This window comes from Coregonus clupeaformis, unplaced genomic scaffold (genome assembly GCF_020615455.1).
Source record: "Coregonus clupeaformis isolate EN_2021a unplaced genomic scaffold, ASM2061545v1 scaf0640, whole genome shotgun sequence".
Taxonomy (NCBI): Eukaryota; Metazoa; Chordata; class Actinopteri; order Salmoniformes; family Salmonidae; genus Coregonus; species Coregonus clupeaformis.
Window position 1 is genome coordinate 147,063 of NW_025534095.1, and position 14,406 is coordinate 161,468.

General features: G+C 43.0%; 2 protein-coding genes across 2 annotated transcripts; both read left to right on the forward strand.

Moving 5' to 3' along the window:
- Positions 1 to 886: 886 nt before the first annotated feature.
- etfb (electron transfer flavoprotein subunit beta) lies at positions 887 to 6,113 on the forward strand. Its single transcript, XM_041871611.2, has 7 exons — positions 887 to 1,040; positions 2,630 to 2,788; positions 3,699 to 3,857; positions 3,969 to 4,031; positions 4,592 to 4,750; positions 4,843 to 5,059; positions 5,371 to 6,113. The coding sequence occupies exons 1-6, from the start codon at positions 990 to 992 to the stop codon at positions 5,011 to 5,013; spliced, it is 762 nt and encodes a 253-aa protein (XP_041727545.2). The 5' UTR covers positions 887 to 989; the 3' UTR covers positions 5,014 to 5,059; positions 5,371 to 6,113.
- A 1,730-nt stretch (positions 6,114 to 7,843) lies between these two features.
- Positions 7,844 to 13,793, forward strand: vsig10l (V-set and immunoglobulin domain containing 10 like). The gene is made up of 12 exons (XM_045216221.1): positions 7,844 to 8,324; positions 8,633 to 8,961; positions 9,259 to 9,531; positions 9,928 to 10,193; positions 10,388 to 10,633; positions 10,756 to 10,875; positions 11,474 to 11,566; positions 12,137 to 12,361; positions 12,697 to 12,813; positions 12,913 to 12,950; positions 13,065 to 13,160; positions 13,446 to 13,793. The coding sequence occupies exons 4-12, from the start codon at positions 10,043 to 10,045 to the stop codon at positions 13,518 to 13,520; spliced, it is 1,161 nt and encodes a 386-aa protein (XP_045072156.1). The 5' UTR covers positions 7,844 to 8,324; positions 8,633 to 8,961; positions 9,259 to 9,531; positions 9,928 to 10,042; the 3' UTR covers positions 13,521 to 13,793.
- Positions 13,794 to 14,406: the final 613 nt, after the last annotated feature.

The window sequence follows — 14,406 nt, forward strand, 5'->3', positions numbered from 1 at the left end:
ACGATCGCGGATTTTCTTTTTCAAAATAAGAGTCCCCCTGCAGACATGCAAAACGTCAGGAATATCGCAAAAAAATAATCTATCACTTTTGCAGTACAATTGTTTTTCAAAGCATTGCAACCTCCTCTGAATTTTTTGGGGTGATAATTTGCTGTATTTTATTTGCAATATTGTATTATTTATACCAGCATTTATTTTGAAATATACACAATACTGGTGCAGTATGTTGAATGCTATTGTGTAGGCTATATTTAAAGAAATACAATTTTAATAAAATACAAAAACATGTAAATGGGTCTTGTGCTGGGCAACTGGTTTAATACAGAGTACTAGTGACTCCTTACTCCACCCACACCTTTCACTGCAACGCAACACACGGTATATGGGATATTCATTGGCTTGTAGAGAGAACTTTTCTACCTGTCTCAGCTAAAGTGGGATGGGAAATAGGGTCTCTACTAACCAAATATGTGTCGTTTTGGAGGGGGACTGCTGCTGGCTGAGAACTAAGTGCTGCTGGGTATGTCCAACACAGTCCCACTCCAAAACAAGCCATCATATTTGGTTAGTAGAGACCCTACTGAGTATTTCCCACCCCACTTTAGCTGAGACAAGTAGAAAAGTTCTCTCTACAGCCCAATATTCTCAACATACCAGTGTCAATGTTATCTTTTTTCATTATTGGTATAAAAATAAATAATTTAAAACATATTTGGGATTTGTTTTAATAAATTACTCATTGCTTTTTGTTGTTGTCACAATAGAAGTGGCCATTGATTACAATTCAATATCTTTTGAATGAGTTATCCACATCGCAACGTTTTGAAATGCGGGCTTTTATTTTAAACTTTGTTATCATTACCATACCGAAGTGACGTCATCGTTTGTGCTGCTAGCAGAATACTAGACTCCTGCCTCTTGGGTGAAGGTTCGTTGTGGTGACTGGGTAGCTAGCTACTGTACATTGCTGAACCGAAGAATCGCTAACAATGTCGCGGGTTCTTGTTGGAGTTAAACGTGTAATTGACTATGCTGTCAAGGTAGCTACTTCCCCACTGTCTTGTATTTAAAAGCAATTCAACATTTCACGTGCAGAATTTCCATTCGATACGTCCTTTGCTAGCTAGCTAACTACTAGCTGACGTAAGGTGGCTGGATGGATGAAGGGTTAGGTTAGCAAGCTAGCAGTCATTGTTTGAATGTCAAGTCTGTTCAACTAACAACCATAACTGCAAGGAAAATACCAAGGTCATTACAGGGTTGTCTAGGTAATAGTTAATGCTAGTTTGTAGCGTGCTAAGATACTTGTAGAATTGGCTAAAACGATAAACGACTGTCAAAATGAAAAAGAAAGCTAGCTAATCCCCATTGTGTAATAAGTTACACGTTTGGCTGCAATTCTTTGTCAACACAGCCTCATGTGGTCAACTAGTCATTATTATACACAGGTGAAATGTTAACTAGAATCTAGATAATTGTTTGCACATTATGGTTTTGTCATCCTGGTCAACAGGCATTGCTGTCAGTGTCTGGGCAGTGGGGAAGTGCTGCTGATGTATTGCAAGTAAACTAAGTATAACTCATTCAGGCTTCATCACAGCGATTTAAAAACATAAAATCAACTAGGTGTCACAGCATCAGGACAAAGATAGAGGCTACACTAAAGATATCAGACTTTGACAGTGAGACTTGGACTGCAGAAACAACTCTTATCAGACAGAGGAAGGGAGGCATGTGACCAGTGAGGGCAGTGTGTGTGTGAGACAAGGTCTGGGCCAGTCATGTATTATGAGGTGACTAATGTACAGTACCAGTCAAAAGTTTGGACACACCTACTCGTTAAAGGGTTTTTTCTTTATTTTTACTATTTTCTACATTGTAGAATAATAGTGAAGGCATCAAAACTATTAAATAACACATGGAATCATGTAGGAACCAAAAAAGTGTTAAACAAATCAAAATATATTTTATATTTGAGATTCTTCAAATAGCCACCCTTTGCCTTGATGACAGCTTTGCACACGCTTGGCATTCTCTCAACCAGCTTCATGAGGTAGTCACCTGGAATGCATTTCAATTAACAGGTGTGCCCTTTTAAAAGTTAATTTGTAGAATTTCTTTAGTTTCTTCAAGTGCAGTTGCAAAAACCATCAAGTGCTATGATGAAACTGTCTCTCATGTGGCCCGACACAGGAAAGGAAGACCCAGAGTTACCTCTGCTGCAGGAGATAAGTTCATTAGCATTAACTGCACCTCAGATTGCAGCCCAAATAAGTGCTTCACAGAGTTCAAGTAACAGACAACTCAACATCAACTGTTCAGAGGAGACTGTGTGAATCAGGCCTTCATGGTCAAATTGCTGCTAAGAAACCACTACTAAAGGACACCAATAAAAAGAAGAGACCTGCTTGGGCCAAGAAACACGAGCAATGGAGATTAAACTGGCGGAAATCTGTCCTTTGGTCAGATGAGTCCAAATTTGAGATGTTATATTCAGTAGGGCATACCATAGCAAAACTCTTTGAAACAGAAAATTAATAAGCATTTCTTATTGGAGTCCAGGTACCCTTTTTCAGTTAGTTTTCTTCTGTTCTGTGCCTAATGAAGACAACCCTGCCCTCTCCCTTAGATCCGCGTGAAGCCCGACAACAGTGGGGTGGTGACAGATGGCGTCAAGCACTCCATGAACCCCTTCTGTGAGATCGCTGTGGAGGAGGCCGTCAAACTCAAGGAGAAGAAGTTTATCAAAGAGGTGGTGGCCGTCAGCTGTGGGCCCACGCAAGTAACGGTAAGAGTGACAGGGTGCTCTGGCCTGGCGACACCATTTTGAAGTCGGTGGTGTATTCAACGATGCGAAACATTTTCCTTATTCTACCTCCCGAGTGGCGCAGTGGTCTAAGGCACTGCATCGCAGTGCTAGCTGTGCCACTAGAGATCCTGGTTCGAATCCAGGCTCTGTCGTAGCCGGCCGCGACCGGGAGACCCATGGGGCGGCGCACAATTGGCCCAGCGTCGTCCAGTGTAGGGGATTGAATGGCCGGCAGGGATGTAGCTCAGTTGGTAGAGCATGGCGTTTGCAACGCCAGGGTTGTGGGTTCGTTTCCCACGGGGGGCCAGTATGATTAAAAAAAAAATGTATGCACTCATTAAGTGAAATGGCGGCAGGTAGCTTAGTGGTTAAGAGCGTTGTGCCAGTAACCGAAAGGTCGCTGGTTCTAATCCCCGAGCCAACTAGGTGAAAAATCTGTCGATGTGCCCTTGAGCAAGGCACTTAACCCTAATTGCTCATGTAAGTCGCTCTGGATAAGAGCGTCTGCTAAATGACTAAAATATTAAAAAAATATATAATATATAATAATAATAAATATATATATAAATATATTAACTGTAAGTCGCTCTGGATGAGAGCGTCTGCTAAATGCCTAAAATGTAAATGACATTCTACATATCTGTTCTACTCAATTAATTTCTATCCGAACGTTCTGTGGCATTAGGCTACATCCTCCTTAACAGGCCTTCAATAGCTAACATTTGGATAGCTGTCATTATGTTTTCATTCTATTGTAAGAAACATTCTGCAGTTGGTCACCTCCAACTTGATTGTGCTAATGATTGTATTATTCTGTCATTGTTCTCAGATGGTGTTCATATATAATTTTGAGAACCCCACCGCTCAAGCATTTGTATTGTGTGTGTAGGAGACCATCCGTACTGCACTGGCCATGGGGTGTGACCGCGGCATCCACGTGGAGGTGTCAGGAAAAGACTACGAGGCCATGGGACCCCTGCAGGTCTCCAAGATCTTTGCTGCCCTGGCCAAGAAGGAGGAGGCCTCACTCGTCATCCTGGGCAAACAGGTCATCCGATGCAATAGATTGTGCCACTGCCACACCAATGCCAGTTGACTTTGAAATCGAACCTCATGATCTCATGTAATGCTCACTGATTGTGTTGGTATTTTTTGACAGGCCATTGACGATGACTGTAACCAGACGGGTCAGATGACGGCAGCCTTGTTGGACTGGCCTCAGGTCAGTTGTGGTTTCTTCTTGTTGTAATCCTTTCTCTCAGCAGTAATCACTAAACTGATCTCAGAGCATAGAGGTCTTGTTTACTGTTAACTGCTGACTTGGATGCCACTGCTGTCCGGACCAGGACCTTTTCTCATGGTCTTTATAAGCATTAGCATATCGTCTCAATGTCAGGTGAAGGGACCAGCTGAACTAGCAGGCCTTAGATTATGTCACTGGACAGAGATAGTTATCAGGGTAAGACGAGGCTAGTTTGACCTGGCCAGATCTACAGTCAACACGGTCTGCACTGAAAAGTAGACCATAGGCCAGTTAAAGGGCAAAATTAGGGTGTATTTACATAGTTAAACCACCAGATGTCACACTTGGATTGCCTCGTGGCCTACAATGGGTTTCCAATTGTCAGGTAACATAGGAAAGAAGGCTTTGTTTTTGCCCTACGACATGATAATGAACATAGTGTTCTACTCAAAGCATTTGTTATAAGTTATAATTTCAAAGAATATTTCATCTCTGTGGATTATGACATGTACTAAATGTAGGACCTCCCATTCTTGCAGGGCACATTTGCCTCTGAGGTGACCATCGATGGGGATAAGGTGAAGGTGGTGAGGGAAATCGACGGTGGTCTAGAGACCATCAAGATCAGCATGCCAGCTGTCCTCACAGCAGACCTTCGACTCAACACCCCCAGATACGCCACCCTGCCCAACATCATGGTAATACACACACAATGTACATTTCCTCACAAAGTGTACACACACACAAATATCACTTTAATTTCTCATCTCATTCTCCCTCCACCTCCCAGAAAGCCAAGAAGAAGAAGATAGCCAACATGAAGCCAGCGGACCTGGGGGTGGACATGGTGTCGCGGGTGGAGGTGTTGAGGGTGGACGAGCCCCCAACGAGACTGGCCGGAGTGAAGGTGGAGACGGTGGATGATCTGGTCGCCAAACTCAAGGCAAACGGAACAATCTAGAAGCCCTGTGGGAGCCAAATGGGGAGTGCAGGGGACACACAGAGGGGTGAGTCTCAATATCTGAAAACAGTATGACTGTTTGAGATAATATTGGTAAACTATTAGAAAATGTCTGAGGGATTCTCAGCATGACAGAGCACTGATCAACGTCATGTTCATGTAACAACTTACCCTTGTGAATGGTGAGAGAAATGTTCATTTTTGGGGAATAGGGAAGATTGTACTATCATATGCTTCTTGCACCAAATTGCCTCAGATGAAAACACAGACCTTTGCCAAAGTGTGCTGTACTTGACCAAGCTCAGTGTTTCTGTCTCTATTTGGCTGTAATATGTAATTTCCCCCCTTCTTTTGCAGGTCTCTGTCTGAGCGATGGAACAAAGTAATTTAGCAAACATGGAGGACTGGTTGCTTAAGGCAGAACCCATCGCCACCCGGCCCTCTGTGTTTAACTCTGACTTCCATGATAGTAGCCTACTGACCTGGAATGAAGGGATACTGAGAAACACTGTCCGATAGGAACCCACACAGCCCAGAGGGTGAAGAGGGTCTGTTTTTATTGTGCATTTAAATTCACATGGTACATCTGTATTGTAATTCATGTATCTTCTCTGTGAGTATAGGTAACTAGGTATGGAGAACCTAGACAAAAAAAAATGCACTACTTCCAAGCCAGTAATGTAAGTCAGTAACTTTCATTCACCCATGTTTCTGTATGTGTTGCACTGTACATTCAACAGTGTCACAATAACATTTTCATCTGTAACATGGGCCTATGAAAACCCTATCACGAAAACCTACATTGACACATCTGGGCTATGCAGTTAAAGTTGGATGCTATGTGTAAATAAGAACCAAAGTTGCAGAGTTGAATGTGCATTCAGGGTTTGTGATATGTCTACTGACTTGGTTTGTATAAAGTTTATATAAATATAATTATTTCTGGGTTGGGTGGCAGCTCCGGTTGGACAGTGTCTCTCAGTAGATGTGGGAAAATGTCAAAAACACACGCAAAGTTTACTTTTTACCATAAGCGCCTCTTCTGTTTAGATTGTACAGGATCCTACCATAACAATAAATATACCTTTTTCATATCTGCATCTGCTGTTTTCCACTGTCATTCTATGTTGCTGTATTCTGTCTTTCCACATCAGTGTTTTGGTTTTAAGATAGTCTCTTGAATAGCTAGTACTTGGCAACAACCATCCAGTCATTACAGTGCACATTCCAAACCTCCTAAATCCCAGAGGAAGATGGTACTCCATCTTAAATTAAGGAGAAGCTAGACTGAGGAAAGTGGATTATGGGGACAGTGTCAAACCCAAAACTAATGTAACTGAGATCATTATTAGAAGTGGATTAGAAGCCGAATGTCACACAATCCAAAAGACCAAGCAATCTGAAAGAATATAAACTTGTCTGCGTAAATACATTTTATGTGAGTTAACTTGGCAATGCAAGACCCAAAGACAAATTGCCCCCTTTTCAGATTTGGTGTCAACCATGTTTTCCCTAACTGTTGTAGCTAAAGCCATTTTATAATGAGAGGATTTGCTTATATGGCCCAGGTTAGCCAGTGGGAGGAGTTTCACCATGTGAAAAGTGATTGCATTTGTTTTGGGAAGGGGCTGCCTCCTGGGCACAAGCCAGGTGGCCCATTCAAAGCCACGACGAAGTCTGCTCAAAACAAAAGTGGTGTGGCCTAGGCTAGTGGCACATGGAGTAATGAGTAGGATTCTGTTTTCACATGCAAAAGTGATTGCTTTTGATAAAAATGCTTTATCTGCCTTCCCAATGAAAACTAGTTTGAAAATTCAAACATAACATATATTTTATGGAAAAGAGATGTATGTTTCTAGATGATGCACCGTGCTGCCTTGTTGACAACCTGACCAAGCGGCGCAGATCAGTGTTCGATTTGAGAAGGGCGCTCCTCCCTCACTGCTTTTGCCCCTTCACGTCACGGGCCATCGAGGGGTGCACTGCAGCTCAGGTTAATAGAACTCCCTCAATGACTATACTATTTCAGTGGTAACCAATAACTGGGGTAGTTGTGTGTGTGGTTGGCCCACCCCTCGCTTCTTGGAACCAGACACCAAGGTTGTGTCTCCAGAGAGGAAGAGAGAGGCCCAACTCGGCGGGAAATCTTTCTCCCTTCAGCAGGTGGCGTTGTTTCGCCCACCAAGCAAGGCGTTTTTGTATTGATGTTAATGAGTGTCGAATTTGGTAAACAAAAAATTTATGGCTTATTTGCTACGTGAGGTTTATTTGATCAAATAGAAGTTACGTAACACTTTATATCGGAGTTGTCTCAATGGCTGGCTATTCATGGCATGAGGCTAGTAGCATAGCGTCGCCATTGAATACAGGCTGTTGACGTCAACAACCCTCCTCGAATATTCAGAAATTATTACAATAATGAGATGTATCCACCAATCCAAAGACAGGATAGGCGGGAGCTAGGCAGCCCAACCGTGCGGCTTTGTGGACAACGCCTCCCGTTGTTAGGGCGGAGAGACATGTACTGTATGTTGTCAGTATATCCATAATCATTTGGTGTCTCCCAGAAGACAAGAGCCATAGGTGCTGCAAAGAATGCAGTCCAACCTGTTACCTTTCATTAGTCAGGGCAATTTGTTACAGTGGTCCTGAAACACATAAATGTATGTATGGTAAATCACCATACACTAGCCTACACCTTTTTATTCTCTGCTTTCTCGCATTACTGTTTGGTTGAATATGCCATTCTAGACTAGTTTACCTGTAGATATTGATATAGTAAAGAACCGTCCCACTCAAAGCTCAACAAGCACAGTCACTTTTGCATTGTTTATTGAAAGTTTTGCTGTAAAAGTATAGCCCACGTTTACCAATATTTTTTTAGTAGGCCTAATAATGCTACTAATTGTTGCAGACGGAAAATGTATTTTTAAAAAGGCTGGTTTTAACATGAGGCGTGGTGGTACTCACGTGTCCACAATCAAGGCTTTGACATCGACACAGGTGAATTGCTCTCGAATCTCAATGACTAATAGCCCGGACAGCTCGAGAGTGAAGCAAGGTTGAGTGCAATAGAGGACACACAACGCAGGAGCGATTGTATTAGTTGTTTATCGACACTTACCCCAGATGTTTTAGTGGTATCTTAAAAAGCTGAAATGTGGAATATTTTTATGTGAAAGCTGTGAGCAATTTATGGTTTCGGATTTCGTGGAATTTTCTTTTAAGTAAAACCAAAATGTTCTCGCACCAGTTTGGTGTCCACAAATGGCAAATTTTGATGGTAACTCTATTGATATTTGTGATTAGAGGTAAGTTTCAATTCATCATGCTGTTTAATTTGTATGAAAGGTGCAAATAAACAAAACTAGCCTGCTTTCCAATACGCCTGCACCGTAATATTGTGAACCTATAAATTTATACAATAAACAAATTATTGATTCGCCGAATTAACTACCCAATGAATTATGACCATATAGAATGTATCATGAGATGATTGAGATGGTATATTATTTTTTTTGGGGGGGGGGGGATTTAGTTACAATACGTGACCATTAATCAACTTTGTATTAATGTTAACAATTTCAATTCCTTTTTGCTTCATTATGATCGACTACAGGTGTAAACTGTGACTTGACCATCTCTCCCCGGGAAACTCGCTGGTCAACGCCACTGTTGGCAGCAACGTGACTCTGGTAGTGGCCATCAGTGGTGCACCTGACCCTGTGGTCAAATGGAAGATGGGGAGTTTACCTGTGGTTACCTGGACCCTTGGCTCCAGTGTTGCACCAGACATATCCGCCATTCACCGTGATGTGCTGAAGATTGAGGCCGATGGGTCCCTCACCTTCCAAAATGTGTTGTTTGTCTACAGTAACACCTACACAGTGGACATAGTCAAGTCTGGATTGAAGACAGTCTCAGCCACATTTGTGCTAAAGGTCTATGGTGAGTATTGGGCATTTGGCGCCGGTTTCCCAGACCCAGATTAAGCCTATTCCTTTACTAAAAAGCAGTTTCAATAGAGATTCTCCTTTGAGCACACCTTTTAGTTGAATAATACACATATTAGTTGAAGATTAGACCTAATGTAGAGGTTAATCATGTTAGGATCACATGTACATTTCTTTTACCCGTTTAAGGAATTCTGCAGCTACATTGTCCTCCTCACCATGGAGAAGCAATACGGTTTGTCCATCCATCTGTGTCCTTTACCCCAACTGTTGCTCTCCTTTCTGCTTTCAGACTACATCCAGAACGTGTCTGTGAACACAGAGCCTGCCGAGGCCATAGAGGGAGCCAACAAGTTCACTCTTCAGTACAGCACACTGCAGGGAGAGGCCGACCAGTGGAGGTGGTACTTTAACAGTGTGGAGATACAGACCAACTTCCACTACACGGTGGGCCAGAAGAGCCTGGTCATCCATCAGCCCAACCGGACCGACACAGGACTTTACACCTTGGTCCTGACCAACCCTTTCAGCACTGTCACGTCTCATAGGAAAATCACTGTTCTCTGTAAGAAGGAAGTGGTTGAATCTCGCCTTATTTGTCCAAAGCATTAGTCTGAACATTACTTTCATTCTACTTTTTTACTCTACTTTATTAGTTAACAGCACAATTTTCCGTCTTGTGCACCGTAATTACTCGCATGTCTCTAGTTTTGTAGTTGAATACTTTAACAATCCTTTACTGAAAGCAACATGTTTCCCTGTCTCACAAATCCACTTTACCACGTCTTTATTTCCTTCAACTCCTCTATATGGAATCACTTTCTTACTCTTCTACCTTACACTGAACTAAAAATGCGACCAGAAATGACATCTACTTTAACCAGCCATTTGATGAAACCGATATGCCCTTAAATGGTCATCTGACTTCCCCCTTTCTCTTCCACTACCTGTCTCCCCGTAGATGGACCAGACGAGCCCATGCTTGGAGCCAGTCCGTCCCAGGCCTTCTTTGTTTCCGGAGATTCCCTCTCTCTCTCTGTCAGGCCGAGGGGGTTCCCCAGCCCTCCACCTCCTGGATGTTTGGGGGTCAGACCCTGCCTGTTTCCCAAGGAGGAAGTCTCAATCTGACCAATGTCCAAACTAGCCAGGGGGGTATATACACCTGTGTGCTGGTCAATGAGAACACCAGAACGCAGCTCAAGAGGAACTTGACGGTCAACATTTATGGTAGAGTATTAGCGTCTGTTGAGGGGCAAATGTATTGTTGCTGGAGTGTGACACGGTACACATGCTTTGCCTTGTGTTGTTTGATATCATTGGTCTTAGCGTAAGGGGTCTTGAAACATCTGGATTATCTGCATTAGTTTAGGGTGCAAGTGTTCTAATTATGCCCCCTCCCCCTTGTCTTCCTACCATCACAGAGAGCCCGACAGCCAGCCCACTGTGCTCAGTCAATGCAGTGAACGGAAATGTCGACCTGCAGTTCCACTGCCAGTGGCCAGGAGGCACCCCAGAAGCCCTACTGGCCTTCCCTGCCTTGAACAACGCCACCAGCGGTGCCGGAGACTTCAGCCTGACTACGCCTGCCTCTCAGGACATCAATGGGAAAATGGTCCTCTGTATGGCCTATCACCCCCTCCATCAGACACAGTGCAATATTACTGCCAGTGAGTTACTTATTCCCTATTCCATACTAGACTATGTAAGGTCCAGGCGTTTTGCAGGTTTGCACAACAAACAGAATGTTTGAGAATCACACAGTGTAACTAGTGGTCTCATTCCTCCTCAGCTGGTCCTGCAGAGTTCCTACCGATGGTCTTGACCACAGTGGACCAAGATGGTAAAATAGTGGTCACCATCCACTGCAACAGCCATGCCACGCCCAAGGCTATGGTCACATGGTCCAAAGGTAGCGAGCTCTTAGCCAATGGGTTGCAGTACCAGATCAGCATGGACACTGCGCAGCTCAGCATCCACAATTTTAACACCAGCACCGCTCACCTCTACACTTACACCTGTAACTGTAGCAACCCACTGGGCAACAATGGAAAAAAAGACTCAGTTACTGGGTATGTCATAGGCAGTTTCTCAGGCGGTGGTTAACAGCCTGTTTTTCTTGGGTCATGGATAGATTTGGCGCGAAATACATGGTTTTGTTTACTTGGTGGGTCACCATGAAATTTGGAAGGCTTTATGTAGGACACTACGCAAAAACAAAGAAATTGTGATCCACTGTTATAGTAGTGTTTTATATCCCTCAAGTAACACCGCTAATACAGTAGTTACAGCATGTGGTTAAACATGCATAATGTGGTCTCTGTGCTGAGCACTGGGAAGGAGTTGTACTGTATTTAAATGACTGGAGAATCAAATGTTACCTGAGAGTTCTAGAGCACTAGATTACTAGAATAAAGCAGCACAATGGGGTCTTAGACTGTGTAAAGAAGAACTTGCTTTTTTTTGTTTTACACAAAGCGCCATAGTCTCCCTCTCACCCCTCTCTCCAGGCCCCACCATCTCAGATTCCAGTCTTTTCCCTAATCAAGATGGAACCATCGTCACAATGACCTGGGAGGTCCCTCCCACCTCTGTGATTACAGGTAAAGCTGATGACGTACCTATGCTGACAAATGTTCCTGTAAAAACGATATTGAGAGAACATAAGAATATGATTTTCCCACAATTTAGGCATTGTAATTTTACAACATGGGAGCCTCCCTCAACCCTTTGTGGAATGGCTTTTGATCTAACTGCTGAACTTGTAGACCTCAGCAATATTGGTGCTGGGAAAAGATGCAACTCCAAACACAGGAGATAGGGGTGTACTGTAAATATTGCTTAATGACTGAGACCATCTGGACTATCCGGCTTTGCTCTAGAGCGCACAATGCTTTGGTGTGAGAAACTGAAATTGTAGCCTAAGAGGTCTAAACCTATTTTTTTAAATGAGCCTGCTATTTTCCTTTTATGTCGTTTTGGGTCTATAAAGCTGTCCTCAAGCAGTTGGCTGAGAATCTTGTATAATACTACTCAGTAGTGTCAGCTTTGGGATACAATTTGACATTTTACCTGGTTTTACATGTATCTTGGCTGTAGTTAATGTCAAATTATATGGAACATCCCTTTAAGTACTGCTCAACACTGGTTTCTGTCCCTCCGTTGCGTTGAAGGCTTTGACATACAGATGAGCGGACCAGACCTCCTAAGTGGCAATAAAAATGGCGGCCGACGGAAAAGAGCCACAGAGGGATTCCGGAGCATTCAGCAGAGGCCCGGATCCTCCCGGAGCACTGATATCTCTGTTCTGGATCCCAAATCCACATACTACTTCCGGGTCATCCCCATTGCTGGCAGAACTCAGGGGGAACCATCAGGGGTGCAGAGAATTGGACCCGGTATTTGAACTGACTTGGATCATTTTCCTATTCAGGTCAGATCGTTTGGGAGGTGCTAATCTGTTTCCCACTTACTAGTTGGCTTGGCATTGTTCCATGTGAAGAAATTAATTAATTTCTTTATAAGATAGTCGGTTGTATTTTTGAAAGAGACTGAGGAATGAGCTGGATGTTAACATAATGAAGTGATAAATGTAAACCTCCACATGATGCTGGTAAAGTTAAACTTATAGTCAACGTTACGCTCCCATGTCACCTTTGACACATCAGTGGAGAGTCGGCTCTGTGAATGCTGCTCTAACAGATTGTACTGTGTGTGTGCGCTGGTGTGACAGGTGGTCTGAGCGGACCACAGATTATAGGCCTCGCTGTCGGGATCCCCTGTAGCCTCCTCTTCCTCCTGCTCCTCATCGGCCTCATATACCTCTGTGTCTACTGCTGCAGGAAGAAACGTAGGAGCACCACCCTCAATCCCCTGATCTTCCTTCCCGTTTTGTTATCACATCCGGAATCAATTGGTTTTCACTATAAAATGTGTTTCTGTTTTATAGGTCAACAGAACAGATATCCCGTGCCCAAAGCAGTGAAGGTAATGCCAGTAATTGGGAAATGTGTTATTGCACAAATGTCATGTTCCTACCTGTACTGTAGAGCTCATATTCTCTTGCGCGCGCACTCGCTCGCGCTCTCTCACCCCATGCAGGCGGTGTCAACCCAACCAGACATAAACACTCCCAACCATCTGCTGACTGGAGGACTCAAACCACTGCCTGATTACAACAGAATAACATTACAAGTGGTAATTCACCCCGCCTTGTCATGACACACTTACAAAACATCTGAAGTTACACATCAGGGACCATAATCACAAAGCATAGAAGAGTAGGACTGGTGATCTAGGATAAGTTTTGCCTTTTTAAACCATAATGAAAAACACTCCTACTCTGAGACGCTTTGTGAATATGGGCCGTGTGGAATTGCTATTGGGTTAGAACTGTTATATAGAAATGTAGGAGAGTGACATACAAGATGTCATTTCAGAAATGATTTACCAGCCATACTTTGTATCTGATATCTTTTCCAGGCTCCGTCTGAGCGGTCAATCCCTCTCCCCACGTTTGTCGCTCCTCCCCCTGTGAGAACTGCCACAATTGTGTAAACTGAATGAAACTGTCATTTTCACTGTGATATGCAATTATTTTATGTCCTAAATGTTTTTATATTTGATATTCTTAATATTGTTTTATCACTAACTTGAAAAGCTCTTGTGTATATGGGGATATGATGCTCTCTGTAACTGCAAAACTGAATGAGGTGTTTTTTAATCAAGATTGTGTTTCTGCGTCAACCAAATTGAATATACATGTACATCTAAACTCCAATCTTGTTGAGCAGCAAACTTTGTACTTTTCAATAAATCTTATAAAAATGACTGCAACCATGTATGTATGTATATATATATATATGTGTGTGTATGTATGTATATATATATATATATATATATATATATATATATATATATATACATACACTGAGTGTACAAAACATTAGGAACACATGCCTTTTCCATGACAGACTGACCAGGTGAAAGCTATGATCCCTTATTGATGTCACTTGTTAAATCCACTTCAATCAGTGTAGATGAAGGTGAGGAGACAGGTTAAAGAAGGATTTTCAAGCCTTGAGACAAGGATTGTGTATGTGTGCCATTCAGAAGGTGACTGAGCAAGACAAAAGATTCAAGTGCCTTTGAACGGAGTATGGTAGGCGCACCGGTTTGTGTAAAGAACTGCAACGCTGCTGGGTTTTACATGCTCAACAGTTTCCCATGTGTTTCAAGAATGGTCCACCACCTAAAGGACATCCAGCCAACTTGACACAACTGTGGGAAGCATTGGGGTCAACATGGGCCAGCATCCCTGTGGAACGCATTCGACACCTTGTAGAGTCCATGCCCCGACGAATTGAGGCTGTTCTGAGGGCAAAATGGGGTGCAACTCAATATTAGAGGTGTTATTGTTTTGTACATTCAGTCTAATGTAATT

Coding starts and splice junctions, on each gene's coding strand:
- etfb (XM_041871611.2), top strand. CDS start 990: ATGTCGCGGGTTCTTGTTGGAGTTAAACGTGTAATTGACTATGCTGTC. Junction 2,789..3,698: donor GTGGGCCCACGCAAGTAACG/GTAAGAGTGACA, acceptor TTGTGTGTGTAG/GAGACCATCCGTACTGCACT. Junction 3,858..3,968: donor TCGTCATCCTGGGCAAACAG/GTCATCCGATGC, acceptor ATTTTTTGACAG/GCCATTGACGATGACTGTAA.
- vsig10l (XM_045216221.1), top strand. CDS start 10,043: ATGTTTGGGGGTCAGACCCTGCCTGTTTCCCAAGGAGGAAGTCTCAAT. Junction 11,567..12,136: donor TCCCACCTCTGTGATTACAG/GTAAAGCTGATG, acceptor GTTGCGTTGAAG/GCTTTGACATACAGATGAGC. Junction 12,362..12,696: donor GGTGCAGAGAATTGGACCCG/GTATTTGAACTG, acceptor CTGGTGTGACAG/GTGGTCTGAGCGGACCACAG.